General features: G+C 34.4%; 1 protein-coding gene across 2 annotated transcripts; it reads left to right on the forward strand.

Moving 5' to 3' along the window:
• The first annotated feature begins 9,787 nt into the window (after positions 1-9,787).
• Positions 9,788-10,843, forward strand: LOC139850267 (transcription repressor OFP7-like). 2 transcript variants are annotated; one of them, XM_071839852.1, is made up of 2 exons: positions 9,788-10,576; positions 10,669-10,713. In XM_071839852.1, the coding sequence occupies exons 1-2, from the start codon at positions 9,803-9,805 to the stop codon at positions 10,690-10,692; spliced, it is 798 nt and encodes a 265-aa protein (XP_071695953.1). In that variant the 5' UTR covers positions 9,788-9,802; the 3' UTR covers positions 10,693-10,713. The 2 variants fall into 2 exon arrangements, with proteins under 2 accessions (XP_071695953.1, XP_071695952.1); XM_071839851.1 differs by having other exon boundaries at positions 9,788-10,843.
• The last annotated feature ends 9,779 nt before the right edge of the window (positions 10,844-20,622 follow it).

Below are 20,622 nucleotides of genomic sequence, written 5' to 3' on the forward strand. Positions count from 1 at the left end.
CCGATGTATTTCCGAAAGAATTACCGGGACTACCTCCACATCGATCTGTTGAATTTCAAATAGATCTTGTACCAGGAGCTGCACCAATAGCTCGTGCTCCTTATAGACTCGCACCCAGCGAGATGAAAGAACTGCAAAGCCAACTGCAAGAACTATTAGAACGTGGTTTCATTCGACCAAGCACATCACCATGGGGAGCTCCTGTTTTGTTTGTCAAGAAGAAGGATGGTACATTTAGGTTGTGTATTGACTACAGAGAGTTGAACAAACTTACCATCAAAAATCGTTATCCACTGCCGAGAATTGACGACTTATTTGATCAACTACAAGGCTCGTCAGTTTATTCGAAGATCGATTTACGTTCTGGATATCATCAAATGCGAGTAAAGGTGGATGATATTCCAAAAACTGCTTTTAGGACGCGTTATGGTCATTACGAGTTTATGGTTATGCCATTTGGATTGACTAACGCACCAGCTGTGTTCATGGACCTTATGAACCGAGTGCGTGGGCCATACCTTGACAAGTTTGTCATTGTTTTCATCGATGACATACTTATTTACTCAAAGAATGATCAAGAGCACGAAGAACATTTGAGAAAAGTGCTAGAAGTATTGAGGAAAGAAAAACTGTACGCTAAGTTTTCAAAGTGTGCATTTTGGTTGGAAGAAGTTCAATTCCTCGGTCACATAGTGAACAAAGAAGGTATCCAGGTGGACCCGGCAAAGATCGAAACAATTGAAAAGTGGGAAACCCCAAAAACTCCGAAGCATATACGTCAATTTTTAGGATTGGCTGGTTACTACAGAAGATTCATCCAAGATTTCTCCAAAATAGCAAAACCCTTGACTGCATTAACGCATAAAGGGAAGAAATTTGAATGGAAGGATGAACAAGAAAAGGCGTTTCAATTATTGAAGAAAAAGCTAACTACGGCACATATATTGTCATTGCCTGAAGGGAATGATGTTTTTGTGATTTATTGTGACGCATCAAAGCAAGGTATCGGTTGTGTATTAATGCAACGGACGAAGGTGATTGCTTATGCGTCTAGACAATTGAAGATTCACGAGCAAAATTATACGACGTATGATTTGGAATTAGGTGCGGTTGTTTTTGCATTAATTGGAGGCACTACTTATATGGGGTCAAAAGTATTATATATACCGATCACAAAAGTCTTCAACACATATTTAATCAGAAACAACTGAATATGAGGCAGCGTAGGTGGATTGAATTGTTGAATGATTACGACTTTGAGATTCGTTACCACCCGGGGAAGGCAAATGTGGTAGCCGACGCCTTGAGCAGAAAGGACCGAGAACCCATTCGAGTAAAATCTATGAATATAATAATTCACACTAACCTTACTACTCAAATAAAGGAGGCGCAACAAGGAGTTTTAAAAGAGGGAAATTTAAAGGATGAAATACCCAAAGGATCGGAGAAGCATCTTAATATTCGGGAAGACGGAACCCAGTATAGGGCTGAAAGAATTTGGGTACCAAAATTTGGAGATATGAGAGAAATGGTACTTAGAGAAGCTCATAAAACCAGATACTCAATACATCCTGGAACGGGGAAGATGTACAAAGATCTCAAGAAACATTTTTGGTGGCCGGGTATGAAAGCCGATGTTGCTAAATACGTAGGAAAATGTTTGACGTGTTCTAAGGTCAAAGCTGAGCATCAGAAACCATCAGGTCTACTTCAACAACCCGAAATCCCGGAATGGAAATGGGAAAATATTACCATGGATTTCATCACTAAATTGCCAAGGACTGCAAGTGGTTTTGATACTATTTGGGTAATAGTTGATCGTCTCACCAAATCAGCACACTTCCTGCCAATAAGAGAAGATGACAAGATGGAGAAGTTAGCACGACTGTATTTGAAGGAAGTCGTCTCCAGACATGGAATACCAATCTCTATTATCTCTGATAGGGATGGCAGATTTATTTCAAGATTCTGGCAGACATTACAGCAAGCATTAGGAACTCGTCTAGATATGAGTACTGCCTATCATCCACAAACTGATGGACAGAGCGAAAGGACGATACAAACGCTTGAAGACATGCTACGAGCATGTGTTATTGATTTCGGAAACAGTTGGGATCGACATCTACCGTTAGCAGAATTTTCCTACAACAACAGCTACCATTCAAGCATTGAGATGGCGCCGTTTGAAGCACTTTATGGTAGAAAGTGCAGGTCTCCGATTTGTTGGAGTGAATTGGGGGATAGACAGATTACGGGTCCGGAGATAATATAAGAAACTACCGAGAAAATCATCCAAATTCAACAAAGATTGAAAACCGCCCAGAGTCGACAAAAGAGCTACGCGGACAGTAAAAGAAAAGATATAGAGTTTAAAATTGGAGAAATGGTCATGCTTAAGGTTTCACCTTGGAAAGGCGTTGTTCGATTTGGTAAACGGGGGAAACTAAATCCAAGGTACATTGGACCATTCAAGATTATAGATCGTGTCGGACCAGTAGCTTACCAACTAGAGCTACCTCAACAACTCGTGGCTGTACATAACACTTTCCACGTCTCAAATTTGAAGAAATGTTTTGCTAAAGAAGATCTCACTATTCCGTTGGACGAAATCCAAATCAATGAAAAACTTCAATTCATTGAAGAACCCGTCGAAATAATGGATCGTGAGGTTAAGAGACTTAAACAAAACAAGATACCGATTGTTAAGGTTCGATGGAATGCTCGTAGAGGACCCGAGTTCACCTGGGAGCATGAAGATCAGATGAAGAAGAAATACCCGCATTTATTTCCAGAAGATACGTCAACACCTCCAACTGCTTAAAATTTCGGGACGAAATTTATTTAACGGGTAGGTACTGTAGTGACCCGAACTTTTCCATGTTTTTATACATATTAAATGAAATTGTTATTTACATGATTAAGTGTTTCCAACATGTTAAGCAATCAAACTTGTTAAGACTTGATTAATTGAAATAGGTTTCATATAGACAATTGACCACCCAAGTTGACCGGTGATTCACGAACGTTAAAACTTTTAAAAACTATACGATGACATATATATAGTTAACATGATTTTATTATAAGTATGTATCTCATTAGGTATTTTAACAATGAGTTATATACATAAAAATGAGACTATTAATTTAAGAAACTCGAAAACGATATATATAACGATTATCGTTATAACAACGTCTTACTAGGTACATATGAATCATATTAAGATATTGATACACTTGGTTAATTATGTTAAATGATAAGTAAATATATTATTAAGTGTATTAACAATGAAATACATATGTAAAAATAAGACTACTAACTTAATGATTTCGAAACGAGACATATATGTAACGATTATCGTTGTAACGGCATTTAACTGTATATATATCATACTAAGATATATTATATATCATAATATCATGATAATATAACAATTTAACATCTCATTTGTTATAATAAACAATGGGTTAACAACATTCAACAAGATCGTTAACATAAAGGTTTCAAAACAACATTTACATGTAACGACTAACGATGACTTAACGACTCAGTTAAAATGTATATACATGTAGTGTTTTAATATGTATTCATACACTTTTGAAAGACTTCAAGACACTTATCAAAATACTTCTACTTAACAAAAATTCTTAAAATTACATCCTCGTTCAGTTTCATCAACAATTCTACTCGTATGCACCCGTATTCGTACTCGTACAATACACAGCTTTTAGATGTATGTACTATTGGTATATACACTCTAATTATCAGCTCTTAGCAGCCCATGTGAGTCACCTAACACATGTGGGAACCATCATTTGGCAACTAGCATGAAATATCTCATAAAATTACAAAAATATGAGTAATCATTCATGACTTATTTACATGAAAACAAAATTACATATCCTTTATATCTAATCCATACACCAATGACCAAAAACACCTACAAACACTTTCATTCTTTAATTTTCTTCATCTAATTGATCTCTCTCAAGTTCTATCTTCAAGTTCTAAGTGTTCTTCATAAATTCCAAAAGTTCTAGTTTCATAAAATCAAGAATACTTTCAAGATTGCAAGTTTACTTCCAAGTTTTCTAAATCCATTCCAAGTAATCATCCAAGATCAAGAAACCTTTGTTACTTATAGTAGGTTATCTTTCTAATACAAGGTAATAATCATATTCAAACTTTAATTCAATTTCTATAACTATAACAATCTTATTTCGAGTGGAAATCTTAATTGAAATTGTTTTCGTGTCATGATTCTGCTTCAAGAACTTTCAAGCCATCCAAGGATCCTTTAAAGCTAGATCTATTTTTCTCATTTCCAGTAGGTTTATCCAAGGAACTTGAGGTAGTAATGATGTTCATAACATCATTCGATTCATACATATAAAGCTATCTTATTCGAAGGTTTAAACTTGTAATCACTAGAACATAGTTTAGTTAATTCTAAACTTGTTCGCAAATAAAAGTTAATCCTTTTAACTTGACTTTTAAAATCAACTAAACACATGTTCTATATCTATATGATATGCTAACTTAATGATTTAAAACCTGGAAACACGAAAAACACCGTAAAATCGGATTTACGCCGTCGTAGTAACACCGCGGGCTGTTTTGGGTTAGTTAATTAAAAACTATGATAAACTTTGATTTAAAAGTTGTTATTCTGGGAAAATGATTTTTATTATGAACATGAAACTATATCCAAAAATTATGGTTAAACTCAAAGTGGAAGTATGTTTTCTAAAATGGTCATCTAGACGTCGTTCTTTCGACTGAAATGACTACATTTACAAAAACGACTTGTAACTTATTTTTCCGACTATAAACCTATACTTTTTCTGTTTATATTCATAAAATAGAGTTCAATATGAAACCATAGCAATTTGATTCACTCAAAACGGATTTAAAATGAAGGAGTTATGGGTAAAACAAGATTGGATAATTTTTCTCATTTTAGCTACGTGAAAATTGGTAACAAATCTATTCCAACCATAACTTAATCAACTTGTATTGTATATTATGTAATCTTGAGATACCATGGACACGTATACAATGTTTCGACCTATCATGTCGACACATCTATATATATTTCGGAACAACCATAGACACTCTATATGTGAATGTTGGAGTTAGCTATACAGGGTTGAGGTTGATTCCAAAATATATATAGTTTGAGTTGTGATCAATACTGAGATACGTATACACTGGGTCGTGGATTGATTCAAGATAATATTTATCGATTTATTTCTGTACATCTAACTGTGGACAACTAGTTGTAGGCTACTAACGAGGATAGCTGACTTAATAAACTTAAAACATCAAAATATATTAAAAGTGTTGTAAATATATTTTGAACATACTTTGATATATATGTATATATTGTTATAGGTTCGTGAATCAACCAGTGGCCAAGTCTTACTTCCCGACGAAGTAAAAATCTGTGAAAGTGAGTTATAGTCCCACTTTTAAAATCTAATATTTTTGGGATGAGAATACATGCAGGTTTTATAAATGATTTACAAAATAGACACAAGTACGTGAAACTACATTCTATGGTTGAATTATCGAAATCGAATATGCCCCTTTTTATTAAGTCTGGTAATCTAAGAATTAGGGAACAGACACCCTAATTGACGCAAATCTTAAAGATAGATCTATTGGGCCTAACAAACCCCATCCAAAGTACTGGATGCTTTAGTACTTCGAAATTTATATCATATCCGAAGGGTGTCCCGGAATGATGGGGATATTCTTATATATGCATCTTGTTAATGTCGGTTACCAGGTGTTCACCATATGAATGATTTTTATCTCTATGTATGGGATGTGTATTGAAATATGAAATCTTGTGGTCTATTGTTACGATTTGATATATATAGGTTAAACCTATAACTCACCAACATTTTTGTTGACGTTTAAAGCATGTTTATTCTCAGGTGAATACTAAGAGCTTCCGCTGTTGCATACTAAAATAAGGACAAGATTTGGAGTCCATGTTTGTATGATATTGTGTAAAAACTGCATTCAAGAAACTGATTTCGATGTAACATATTTGTATTGTAAACCATTATGTAATGGTCGTGTGTAAACAGGATATTTTAGATTATCATTATTTGATAATCTACGTAAAGCTTTTTAAACCTTTATTTATGAAATAAAGGTTATGGTTTGTTTTAAAAATGAATGCAGTCTTTGAAAAATGTCTCATATAGAGGTCAAAACCTCGCAACGAAATCAATTAATATGGAACGTTTTTAATCAATAAGAACGGGACATTTCATAACATATACTTTATCATACTGTTTTGAAACGCTCTTTGTAGCACTGAAATCTCGTGGCCTACCTTACTTACTGTTATACTTAAACTATAGCTCACCAACCTTTGTGTTGATGTTTTTAAGCATGTTTTTCTCAGGTGCTTGAGGTTAGCTTCCGCTGTGTACTAGTCGTGCTGTAGACACCCGCTGCTTAGAGTTGTCATCGCATGAACTACTTTACCTTGCATTCAAACTTTAGTACTTTTGAACTATGACTTGTAACGACCATTGTGGTCACATACACTTATTATTTGCTTCTACTTAGTGAAGCATGCTTTTGGATTGTAAAACATTCGATGTTGGTTTAGACATCACTTTATTTATGAATGCAAACTCTTTTTTAAATCGCATATAGTACTTAACCTTGTAATGATCCTGTTGTTGATGATTCGTACACGATGGTTTTGTACGGGGCATCACACGTTGTGTGCTTGATTAAATGGCAGTGCGGCTAGTTGGTTGCGGAACTCAGCCGGGAATATTTGTTGAAGGAAGGCGGATTGCTCTGAGGCGTTTTCCGCCGATGACTGGGTGAGCTGTGCCAAGTTTGCCAAACGGAAACTACCGTGTGGCGGGGTTGGTGTAGACTCGGAGTCAAGGTGTATCGTCTTGTCTTTTGACTCGGCGGTAGCTTCGAGCTGCGGATTGACTCGCGGTGGGGTGTGATGCGTCTCCTCAGTATGCTCTGCAAATTAGTAACTAGTTGGCACATGAGGTAAATCGTAAGATGTTGCGCAAGGAAAGAGATGCTTACCGGTGATAGGAGGAAGGAGATCTGCGGATGCCGGGTCGACGGGGACAAAGTTGTCGTTCCGCATGTCCTCCGCCTGTTTGGGAGTAAGTTTCTTCTTTTTCTTCTTGGCTTGGGTAGTGTCGGCAGCTTTGCGTTTGTTGCCCGAGGTGGCAGGTGTTGGCTCCTCATTCTCACCAGTCTTTTCCTGCTCAAGTGGCTCATTGACATTTTGCTTGCGGAATGAAATGGCCGCAATGTCCTTCGCGGTGAGCTCTTTCTTCATCTTCATCTCTGCAAACATGTACGCAATATTAGAACCTGTACGAATGCGCTAGTGGTTTTATATTTATATGCATTTGTACTATTCCTACCCTTGCCATTCGGTGCGACTATGGCCGGACGCAGGTTCTTCCATGGCCAATGCGCAGATATGTTTCCTAACCGCAGCATCACATTTCCATACGAACGGTGCACGAGTTGTGCGTTGGCACACTCCGCCAACAGCTTTCTTTCGTCATCATCAAGGGTGGGGGTTTTGTTCACATCCTTTGCCATATTTTCGCACCAGATAAGAGTTTGCGGAAAACTGGCCGCAACAACAGTTTGGTCAATGAAAAAGAAAGTTTCTTTCCATTGACCCGCATTCGATTTGGGGGTTTTTATGAAATTTTGACGGGCGAAGAAGGTAAACCACGATTTGTGGTGGTTGGCTACACGGTATAAATGGTAGAAGACCTTCACTAAGGGGACCTTGTTAAGTGCAGCGCACCACATTTCAAACAGGACAATCTTTCCTATCGCATATGGGTGTAGTTGCCCTAACCCTACGCCGAAGTGATCTAAAACGCCTTGAAAGAAATCTGACGAGGGCACCATAAAATTACCATGCTTAAACGAATGCTCGTATATGGCTACCTTCTTTTCTGGTGGTGAATGAGCACGTTGGTTAGGCAACGGTGGCACCGGATTGTACTGTGCTAGCGGCGGGTATTGTTTCACTAACGAATCAATGTGCCTCTGCTCTATAATGGACTCTACACTATCTACATAAGTCTCGCTAGCCTTAGTCATTTTCTATTGAGTGTTTGGAGAATTACTAACCTTCGAGAGTAGGCCGGAGTATTCGAGATTTGATCGGAATTGACAGGGGCAGCGTATTGGAGAAGCAAATGGCAGGAGAGTAGAAATGAAGGTGAAGGGCGTCTATTTATAGTGTGGATTGGAAGTCTTGGGGTAACAAGGTTTCATCCTGGCTGTACACGTGTTACGCGATCAACAGGTGGCATTTTAAGTGCGCGCGTGGATGTCAGTTGGGTATAGTTACCTATGAGCGCGTAGACGACACGCGCCTGCCAACTGCCACTTTATGTCTTGTCAGCCGAATGGGTTTCTGCGACAGTGACAGGCCTTAAATGACCTCGAAACGCACGCGGAACATTGAATGCTTGCGGTTTTCTTGTTTTTTCCGCTTAATAGTTTGATGTCATGTGTCTTGCGTCATATAACATCAAAATGGGGGGACATAATGATACCGCAACCCGCACGCGCACCTCATATGTATGCGGGCGCTTCATAGTGTGGGTATGCGTGTGCTTGTGTGCGATATGCGGTATGCAGATTTGTATCTGATGCCTTTGTTCTCGGTACAACGATTGCTTGGCTAACAAGTAAATATCTTTTCCATAATTACATCCGTGATTCGGGGAGTTTGTTATGGAAAGGATTGTCAATATCTCGGATGGTTCTAGAATTAGGATTTGCCTATATATACAAACCCTAACTATCATTCTAGGGATCATCACATTACGTAACTACCATCTGCCACACGTCTTACGTAATTAAGCATCCTTCTCCGTCTCTTCAAGGTTAACAGGTTAGTTCTTCATTAAGCTAGCACCTACAACCTTATTTGGGGCCTTCTGATCAGCGACCGCTATCGAAGGTGGACTTAATCACTTGGCCACCCCGCCGACATCATCATGTCGGCCAGGGTCATTCACGGTAGCCGGATCGGAGAGCCTTGTTCTAAGATCCTTAAACCCCACTAACGTATTGAGCAGGCATGTTAAACCCTATGGTGAAAACATGCATGATCAATAAAAATGAAGAATATGATATGATTTTTAATTAGATCATTATAAAAAAAGAAGAATATGATTTTTATATATCTAATACTAAATATTTTTTATTTTTTTGTTTTTGATATTTGATAGTGTTAGTACAACACCACAACATGGTAAATCATGTGTAACGATGAGTGAACAAAAGTTAACCGTGTATCAATTTTCAACCTTTTTATTTCAAATTCTAGATTATTATTTTGTATACCTTATATTACGAATATATAATAATATAATGACACTCGATCAAAACCAAATTTTTTTTTAGCTGTATATGCATTAACAAATTGATTACGAGTATAACCTTGTGATGACACTATTAGTTTTATCTTAGAGCATTAAACACATTTTGTGCCAAAAAATATTTAGATAGAATCTGAAATATCTTTAATGGATTGTTATTTACGAAATAATAAAATAATTTAGTTAGCTAATCCTAGATCCTAATCTATACAGCCCATTCATATCTGGTCATTAACCTGTTGACCCAGTAATAGTATAGAGAATAAGCCTTTCATTAGACTGGCCCACCACAGTAAAGGTTTACGCTTATCTTATAAATTCTTCACTTTCTCAATTTACACTATTTTTAATTTTAATTCCAGTCACAATTCCCCCTCCCTAAAAATATGGCAAAATTTAAGCTACGGTTTTTTCATTCCTGCCGGTCAAAAGACAATTCTACCCTTCCGAACCACCCTGTTCCCGTTTTCCAACGCCACACACCTCCCACCACAACCACCGTACAACCACCCTCCAAACACCTCCACCACCAACAACCGCACCGTTCCTCCTTCAAAAGCCACGTCTCCTCCGCCTTTGGTTGCGGTTCTAAATCCGGCAACCACTCCGACTCCGATTCTTACTTCCAATGGCAAGAAGAAGATAAGTGGCACGTCGTCGCTAAAATCTACGACGTTGAATCACCTCGTCGCAAAATCTACAACTCTTCCGTCTCTGAAATTGACACCGACGACGACAGTGTTCCGTTACCGTTACCGTTACCGTTACCGTTACTTCCGTTAGAAAAGAAGAAACGACGTCGTTGTAGAAAATTAAAAATACGTAATAACATCAGTAGTACGTCATCTGGTGAAGATGCAGTTGAAAATGATACGGAAACTGAAACGCTAATTTCATCTTCTAGAAGCTTCTCAACTGACACGTCAACTGATTTTAATCCTCAATTGGAAACAATACGTGAAAGTGCGCCAGTGAGTTACAAATTAATCAAAAAGAAGAAAAAAAAGCAGAGCAAAGGAAGAGTGACGTCATCGGAATGGGGAACGCCGGCGAGGCTGTCGGTATTTAAGAAAATGATACCGTGTAAATTAGAGGAAGGGAAAATGAAAGAGAGTTTTGCGGTGGTGAAACGGTCTGAGAATCCGTACGATGACTTTAAGGTATCGATGATTGAGATGATTTTGGAGAAACAAATGTTTACAGAGAGTGATTTAGAACAACTTTTACAGTGTTTTTTGTCTTTGAATTCAAGGTTTCATCATGGGTTGATTGTTGAAGCTTTTTCTGAGATTTGGGACACCATGTTTGGTGATCATGATGATTGAAGTTGTTAGTGATGATAATGATGAATGTGTATAGTGTAAGTTTAATTAGATCTCTTCATTACTAAACTTAAAAGTCAACAAATTCCATGTTTCATGCTATGTTACTCCGTATCTTATTATTACTACTCCTATTATTATTATTATTATCTTTATCTAAATGTATAAAATGTAAATGCTTTTCTTTTGTAGTAACAGTTCCAAGTTTATAAAGTAACGTTTATACGTAGTATTTGGTAAAAAAAAAAAAGGTAATCCCTAGTACTTACAGTTACATTAGATATGCTTTAAATCACTTTGCAAATCTACCTGTGACTGAACAAATCATTATTTAACCCTAAATAATCTTAAAATAAATGCTAGATGTTGTAAATTTAGTAGTTAAATATGAATGGTAATTAGTCAAATATGGATAGTAAAATTTGTACTATATATATGTGCATAATGTAAGTTACAAAAACACATATATACATTAAATACATCACACCTCTCTTCAACCTCTTTCTCTCCTATATCTTCTACAACACATCTTTCTTTTATTGGTTCTTTCAATTTGAATATATTGAACCAGGCCACTAAAGGTAGTTATAAGCCTACTGAAATATAACACGTTATCAGTACGAAGTGCTCCGTATAATCAAGGTTTATCTAAGCAAGCACACGTCACTAATCAAGGTAAGAAATTATCTAACTTTTATTAACTTCACTAACATTTATATTTATGTTATTTAAGTTATATATGGTCGGTTATACCGCCTGAATTATATTTCTGTAATCTAACTTTTATTAACTTCACTAACATTTATATTTATGTTATTTAAGTTATATATGGTCTGTTATACCGCCTGAATTATATTTCTGTAATCTAACTTTTATTAACTTCACTAACATTTATATTTATGTTATTTAAGTTATATATGGTCGGTTATACCGCCTGAATTATATTTTCTGTAATCTAACTCTTATTAACTTCACTAACATTTATATTTATGTTAATAAGACCTCATGATTGTACGCAACACGTCATTTGACAACACGGTACTTTATGTACGCAACACGTCATTTGACAACACGGTACCATGGGTCGAGATTAATTCCGATCAATACGAATACGATGGGGTCTTTATATGTTATCTAACATTTATGATTACTTATGCAATTAATCATTATTTATTTCATGCATACTAATGTTTATTCTTAAAAGTAAATCTTAAAAGTTAAAATAAGAAAAAATAGTTTGTATTTTTATTAAAAGTAAATCTTAAAAGTTAAAATAAGAAAAAATAGTTTGTATTTTTATTAAAAGTAAATCTTAAAAGTTAAAATAAGAAAAAGTAGTTTGTATTTTTATTAAAAGTAAATCTTAAAAGTTAAAATAAGAAAAAGTAGTTTGTATTTTTATTAAAAGTAAATCTTAAAAGTTAAAATAAGAAAAGTAGTTTGTATTTTTATTAAAAATAAATCTTAAAAGTTAAAATAAGAAAAAGTAGTTTGTATTTTTATTAAAAGTAAATCTTAAAAGTTAAAATAAGAAGAAAAAAAAATCTTGTCCTTTATATTACTCATACGCGTTTTGATATAGTGACTTTATTAGTTAACGTCAACTAACGACGTTACAACGGTCATATATACATAACGGTTGTTAACGTCAACTGACGACGTTACAACAACTATATTTTTCAAATATAAAATAAACATCTCCGTTTTCACATTTTCACAAATCAATCTTCATTTTTCAGATTACTACTCTCAAAAAGTTTTTGTAAAAATGATTCACACAAGGATGATTTTTCCTATTGTATTGGTCATATTAACTATCATCATTGTTGCTAATATACCACCGGGTGAACCTATATTCTATCCTGCCCTTGTGATTTTATTATTTGTAATCATACCATTATTCTGTTGTTTGCTACTTATGAATTTAAAATGATTCTAATTTCATTTTATTATTTGTCTATGAATAGAAGTTGATTATGATTATGATTTATGTTATTCATCTTTTTGATAATAGAAAATGTCGAATTTAAAAATGCTTAAATTTGCTCATTTAAAACAAGTGGGAACAACTACTTAACATAGGTTATGAATGTAGAAAAACATCTCGAATCAAACGGTATTTTAGAAACCCTGAATGAAAATAACAATTATTCCGAACAAGAGAAAGCAATAGTAAGTATTTTTCTTAGCAAACATATTGACGAGTCCTTAGAATCTACATATTATATGATCGAAAATCCAAGTGTATTATGGAAAATACTCAAAGATAGATACGATATTAATTATCAAAAAAAAATAATAATAATAATAACGGTGATCCATGAAAGAATAAAATTAAAGATATTAGTAGACGCTCTTATAAGAATTCCGGAGATTCTTATTAATGATCTGGTAACGTGGATCATCAGTCTAGTATTTCTTGAATACATGAACATCTTGTTTAGCTCTACAAATAAGTCCCAAAAGAAAAGAAAACGAGAGTGAATCTGTTGACAAATCTTGATTAAATTAACCCTGAGCTACCTTGAGACTTGAATGGTTTGAATTTTCTAAGATGCCTAGTTTTTTTTATGTATCACTCATAAATAAATGGTTTTAGACCATAACGCATATGTTTTATTAAGTGTTATCTTTTATGTACTTCAGATTATAACTTGTTTGCAGGTAATATAATTTGATTATCTTGCTGAAATATAACTCATTATTTGCTTATCTTATTTGAAGTTTTAGTATGAATCCTGCAGAAATACAACATCAATTAAATGGTAAAGACCTATGTATTGCATATAGTAGTAACATACACACTATGATCAAATCTAAGAAATATTTCATTGATTTAAATCAAATGAAGGAATTATAAATACTATATCAGCTCTTGCAAACTTGATATAAGAAACGAAAAAGGCAAAATTTCATATTATCAAATGGTACGAATTTTTTGGTAAACAATGTCTTGTTTTCTCCCAAATCAAAGAGAAATTTGTTAAGTTTCTCTGATATATATCATAATGGATATGATTATCAATCAATGATAATCGAAAATGAGAAATATCTATGTAGCACCGAAAAGCGCATAGGATTAAAAGCGCATATGATAAAAAGCGCATATGATGAAAAGCGCAGCGCATATGATAAAAAGCGCATATGATGAAAAGCGCAGCGCATATGATTAAAAGCGCATATGATAAAAAGCGCATATGATGAAAAGCGCATCGCATATAATTAAAAGCGCATATAATGAAAAGTGCATATGACGAAAAGCGCAGCACATATGATTAAAAGCGCATATGGTGAAAATGATATATGACGAAAAGCACATATGGTGATTAATGAAAATCACATATGGTGATTAATGAAAAGCACATATAGTGATTAATGAAAAGCACATATAGTGATTATCGAAAAACACATATGGTGATTAATGAAAATCACATATGGCGATTAATGAAAAGCACATTGAGAAATAATCACCAATGTTTCTTGAAAGAATTCAAGGGTATATATATGGACCAATTCATCCATCATGTGGACCATTTTTCTAATAGAAGCATCTAACGCATGGTCTCATGTTTGTGTGTTATCAAGCCGTAATATGGCATTTGCAAAGTTTCTTACACAAATTATTAAATTAAGAACACATTATTCTGATTACACCATTAAAAGGATGAGACTTGATAATGCTGGTGAGTTAACATCTCAAGCTTTTAATGATTATTATATGTCTACAAGGATTGTTGTTGAACATCCAGTTGCTCATGTGCATACACAAAATTGGTTTAGCTGAATCAATAGATAAACGCTTACAGCTAATAACTAGACAATTAGAAATGAGTACAAAACTCTCAATATTTATATGGGGACATGTAAATTTACATGATGTGACATTAATTCGCATTAAATCAAGTGCAAGTTATAAATATTCTCCATTACCAACTTAATTTTGGTGGAGACCAAATATTTTCCATCTTAGAACATTTGGTTGTGCAGTGTATTTTTAATTGAACAACCACAACAAATGGTTCCTCAAAGAAGGATTGAAATATATGTTAGATATGAAACATCTTCAATCATAAGATATATTGAACCCATGACGGGTGATGTTTTTACAGCAAGTTTTGTCGATTGTCACTTTAATGAAATATTGTTCCCTATATTAGGGGGAGAAATGAAATATAAATAAAATGATGTTTCATGGTGTGAACATCAATTAAGGAATATTGATCATCGCACAAAAGAATGCGAAAAGAAAGTTCAAATATAATGCATATGCAAGAACTTGCAAATTAATTACTTTATGCATTTAAAGATACAAAAAATAAGTGACTAAATCATATATACCAGCAGTAAATGCTTCAGCTAGAATTGAAATTACAAAAGCTGGCAATAATGTCACTCACGAGTCTTTGCTACAGCAGAAACGTGGGAGACCAATTGGTTCAAAAGATAAAAATTCTCGAAAAAGAAAATCAGCTGATAATGAGGTAAAAGAAAGTGTTCAACAAGAACCACAAATCAATACTCCTTCTGCAGAGGATATTGATAAATGTAAATACATAAATTGCAATAAATTATGCAATATTATGAAACTGAAATGAAATGAAAAATCTTGATGAGATATTTTCATATAATGTTACAATGACATCATGAATAAAGATGATGATCTGGAACCAAAATCTGTCATTGAATATCAAAATAGACGTGATTGAACTCAATGGAAAGGAGCAATACGAGCTGAATTAGAATCGCTCAATAAAAGAAAAGTTTTTGGATAAATCGTTATCACTTTTAAAGATGTGAAACAATGGGATACAAATGAATTTTTATCCGAAAAGAAATGTGCAAATGAAGTTACAAGGCAAAACTAGACTTGTAACTCAAGATTTTCCACAAAGACCGGAAATGAATTAGGAGAAAAACTTATCCTCCTATAATGAATATAATTACTTATTAGATAATTAATCAACCTGGTAGTTATTTAAATGCATCTCATGGATGTTGTTACTACTTATCTGTATGGATCACTTAATAGTGATATATATATATGAATATACCTGAAGGGTTAAGGTATCATAAGCATCTAATGCAAAACCCAAGGGAATATATTCCATTAAATCACAAAGATTTCTAAATGGGTTTATACAATCGGGACGTATGTGGTATAATCGATTAAATTACTACTTGATAAGAAAAGGGTATACATATAAACTTATTTGCACGTGTGTTTTATAAAAACAATGTTCGGATATGTGATCATAGCTGTTTATATCAATTATCTTAAATAAAGAAATCTATGAAGCCATTCAACTTCTAAAGAAAGATTTTAAAATAAAAAAAAAATCAAGTATTACGTTGATTTACATATTGAGCATATAACTAATGACTTACTTATACATCAAACAACTTATACCGAAAAGATTTTAAAATATTTTAATATGGACAAGACAAAAACTATTAAGTACTCATATGGTTATTAGATCTTAATATTGATACTAATCCATTTCATCCTCTAGAAGATCATGAAGATCTTCTTGGTTCAGAAGTTCCATATTTTAGTGCAATTGGGGCTCTTATGTATCTTACAAATTATACAAGATCTGACATTTCTTTTGCAGTTAATTTGTTGACAAGGTTCAGCTCAGCCCCTACCAAAAGACATTGGAATGGGATCAAACAGATAGTTTGATACCTTCGGGGAACTACTGATTTATAATTATTTTATTCTAACAACTCGAAACAAGATTTGTTTGGTTATACAGATGCAGATTATTTATCTGATCTACATAAAGCTAAATCTCAACCTGGATATGTATTCCTAAATGGAGGCACCGCAATATCATGACGTTCTCAAAACAAACACTTGTTGCAACATCATCAAATCATGCCGAAGTGATTGCATTACATGAAGCTACTCGGGAATGATTTTAGTTAAGATCAATGATACAAATCATTATTGATTCTTGTGGACTAGAACGCTATAAAAGCCCAACAACTATCTATGAAGATAATACAGCTTACATAGTACAAATGAAAGAGGAGTATCAAAAATGACAGAACAAAACATAAATGCTGACGAGGCGCTAAAGCTATAAACGGTCTTAACGGTCATAAGTTTGATGGAAAAGAATGGTATATTGGTAAGGCTCAGAAAAAGACTGAAAGGGAATAGGAATTGAAACAACAGTTTGAGCAAACCGTGAAGGAGACTGTAGACAAATCACAAGGGTCAAACTTGTACATAAAAGATTTAGATGATACAGTTTCAGATGAAAACCTCAGATTCTTCTCATATACTCAAGATCTCGTAAAAGATAACCAGATTAAAATGAGATACGTTCAATCAACAACTCTGCTGATCTTTATACCAAAGCACTGTCAATCGTTGTTTTCAAAACATACGTTCACAATATTGGCATGAGGCAAGTTCAAAAGATGTGACGACTCAGCGTTGTCTACTTGAGGGGGAGTCAACTCTATGCTGCACTCTTTTTCCCTTAGCTAAAGTTTTATCCCACTGGATTTTCTTTAGCAAGGTTTTTAACGAGACAGTATTAATTGCTCTTCAAAAAAAAAAAATTACCATCCAAGGGGGAGTGTTGTAAATTTAGTAGTTAAATATGGATGGTAATTAGTCAAATATGGATAGTAAAATTTGTACTATATATATGTGCATAATGTAAGTTACAAAAACACACATATACATTAAATACATCACACCTCTCTTCAACCTCTTTCTCTCCTATATCTTCTACAACACATCTCTCTTTTATTGGTTCTTTCAATTAGAATATATTGAACCAGGCCACTAAAGGTAGTTATAAGCCTACTGAAATATAACACTAGAGAGTAAATTTCTATGTCAAATTTTTGTATGACCAACATGAATTATTATTATTATTTTTTTAAGTATCTTTTTTATTGGTTTTTAATGAATATAACAAAATTATATGTATATTAAATTAATAAAATACATATTAAATATAAAAAAATACATAATTTAAAATTTCATTAAAATTTAACGATTACATAAAATTAAAAATATAAAATTAACCAAACACATTTAAACTCGATATCACATAAAAAAAAACTATTGCAGTGTGCGAATTCGGTGAAATGTTTCAAATATGCTCGACTAGATCATCTTGAAGTTGGTCTTGAACCCGCTAATATCTTATTTCTCTTGTTATCGTTTCTTGACCTCGTCCTCTATTTCTTGTACGTTGAGGAAGGTTCTCCACATCCTTGATAATCATCAGGGCAATTTATTACTCTCCGCATCTTGATGAGACTCATAGTACATTAAGGTGTCCTTGAAATTTGAACCAACCATGTAGAACTCCAAGTGCTCTCTCTATATTCTTTCGGACACTTGCCTTTCCAGTGAACTTAACTCTTAGCTCATCTGTGGGACACGACCACCCTTTCACTAGTGTTACCCAATCTGGATATATACGATCGGCTAGATAATAACCTTTGATATATTGATGCTCATTTACTTCAAATGGTGTGGGTGGAGTAGTACATTTCTAAAGCTTCTCAAATATAGGGGTTTGATTCAAATTATCTATATCATTGTTAGAACCTGACATCTTAAAAAAATGCATGCCAAATTCCCAGACCATATGAAGCAACTACTTTAAACATAATTGTCGGTTTCTTGTGATCACCTTTTGTGTATTGTCCTTTCAAAGCTACACGACAATTCTTCCAATACACGGCAATTCTTCCAATAACATCATTACTTTATGTAAAATATCGAAAATGCTCGGGAATATCAAGATTAGAGAAATTGTTTATACCTTGCGCAATTCAGAATAACTGACATCGCATACGAAAACGTCTTTTAAATTATGTGGGCGTATATTTTGGTATCTCACAAAAATAATCATCCCATAAACGTTGGAAGGCAACCTCAGCTCCCTCAAAATATATCCTCGAGATCCACGAATATGCTCGGGCTCGAGCTCATCTCGTAAATATCCTTGAATGAGTTCGACAATAACTTCGTCTTTCGAGTCCGATTGAAAAATCAAATCGTACGAATTCATAGATATTAAAATTGTGTAAGTGAAATGTGAATGCATGTAAATTTGTGATTTGAGTATGAAAAAGAAATGTGATATATTGTATTTATTGATGAATATTAGGCGATTTAAAAAAAAAAAAAAAAAAAAAGCTCTGAAATGGTGATGTTACCGTTTGAAAAAAAGGTCAAAAAGCAAACAACCAATCACAGGGCGCCAAGTAGACCTGTCACTTTTTTCCATCACATTCCCGACTTGTACCCTGCTGGCGTTAACCCTAACGCAGTGTTAAGAGCGTCAAGGGGCGTCAAATATGCCAAATAGTCATCACTTCGTGCGTAACGCCACATTAATATTGGTTTAATAAAATTGATTGTAACTGGTAACTTTGTGTTTTGAGCTTGGCGCATCACCACTTGTGAGATCGACCTGTGAATCATGTATTACTACTTGTAACTTTCTGTTTTGTGTTGTCTTCATTCCGGAAGTCAATGTCTTCTCCAAGATGGAACTAAGATTTCAAGTGAATACTGTCACAAAATCATGCTAAAATATATCGAGTCACATAATTTAACTGACAAAATATGATTAAGCACAAATATAAAAACAACTTCTTCACCAATACAAATGTCTAGTACGATAACTATAAATGAATACAGTTTTACTGTAAACTTAATCCGTCGCTCACATGCATGAATGCATCATGTTAACATTAACAAAGTCCGAATAATTAACTATTGAATCGAGTGTCACACTCAGTTACTATAGTAGAATTGTTGAATAAAAATGTGATCCCAAACTACAATTTAATACGTACATGTAATAACCTAAATTTTTAATGGACACATGATAAAATAATTGAGCGTAATAGCCTTTTTTTTAATGTAAACGTCATAAATATAAAAAATTATCAAAAAAAAAAAGTACCCGTACGTGTCTCGAACTGACGTTATGTTAATTTGACTTGGAACCAAACCATATGAACTAAATAACTTATAATTAGTGGCTTTTTTTTATAATGAAGTCATATGACTCCACACTTTTGAACGGGATTTCGCCACTAGTCCTCTCATGTTCGGTTGATCAAGCGATTAGCAAATAAAACCTTTTTTCAGCCTCTAATTGGAATTGCCAGTTGTAACGAGAAGCCAACGGGGTGTCCCTTATACACAGGTGTAACCAAAACCGAACAGATGTACCGTTTCCGACCCTCAGGGGAATGTTGTTAGCGGAATTATGCCTTTTAGAATCGGCTTATTGCACGCAGTAGCTATATTGGACCATGAACAGGTACCAAGAACCTGATCGAACACTTTGCCATGAACGGCTTTAATGACCTTGGTCCACAAGATGCTATAACCGAAGTTGCGATGTGGTCCAACGGTTGGTGGCATGGTTCATTTAGTGGAGGTCAGGAGTTCGACCATCATTGGCTACATATTAACCACACAATTTCATCTCTACCATGAAGTACCACTCATGGCACATTTTCCACATCGCGTTGGGGGTAAGGGGAGGAAGGGCTTTTACCGTCCATGCCCCGTATGTGATTGGTGCGGGTTTCCTCCTGAACACGCAGTTGGAGGGCGGGTATAGCAACTGCAGGAAATGATCACGTGGGTGATTAAGTCTCCAAGGTAATTCTCAACTAACTGTTGTCCAAAAAAAAAAGATGCTATAACCCACACCATGTTTTTTTAAAACCACTTACTCCGTAAACAAATCGAGCTCTTAAAGATTCTAGCGACTGGATTGCATGCCCCAGACATTTGAAAAACAAAAAATAGATACCAATGCTTCCAAACACGAGTGTGATTAAAATTAATCTTTCCCGCGTAAAATGTATATTAATTTTACACTAAA

The sequence above is a fragment of the Rutidosis leptorrhynchoides genome, chromosome 5, assembly GCF_046630445.1.
Source record: "Rutidosis leptorrhynchoides isolate AG116_Rl617_1_P2 chromosome 5, CSIRO_AGI_Rlap_v1, whole genome shotgun sequence".
Lineage (NCBI taxonomy): Eukaryota > Viridiplantae > Streptophyta > Magnoliopsida > Asterales > Asteraceae > Rutidosis > Rutidosis leptorrhynchoides.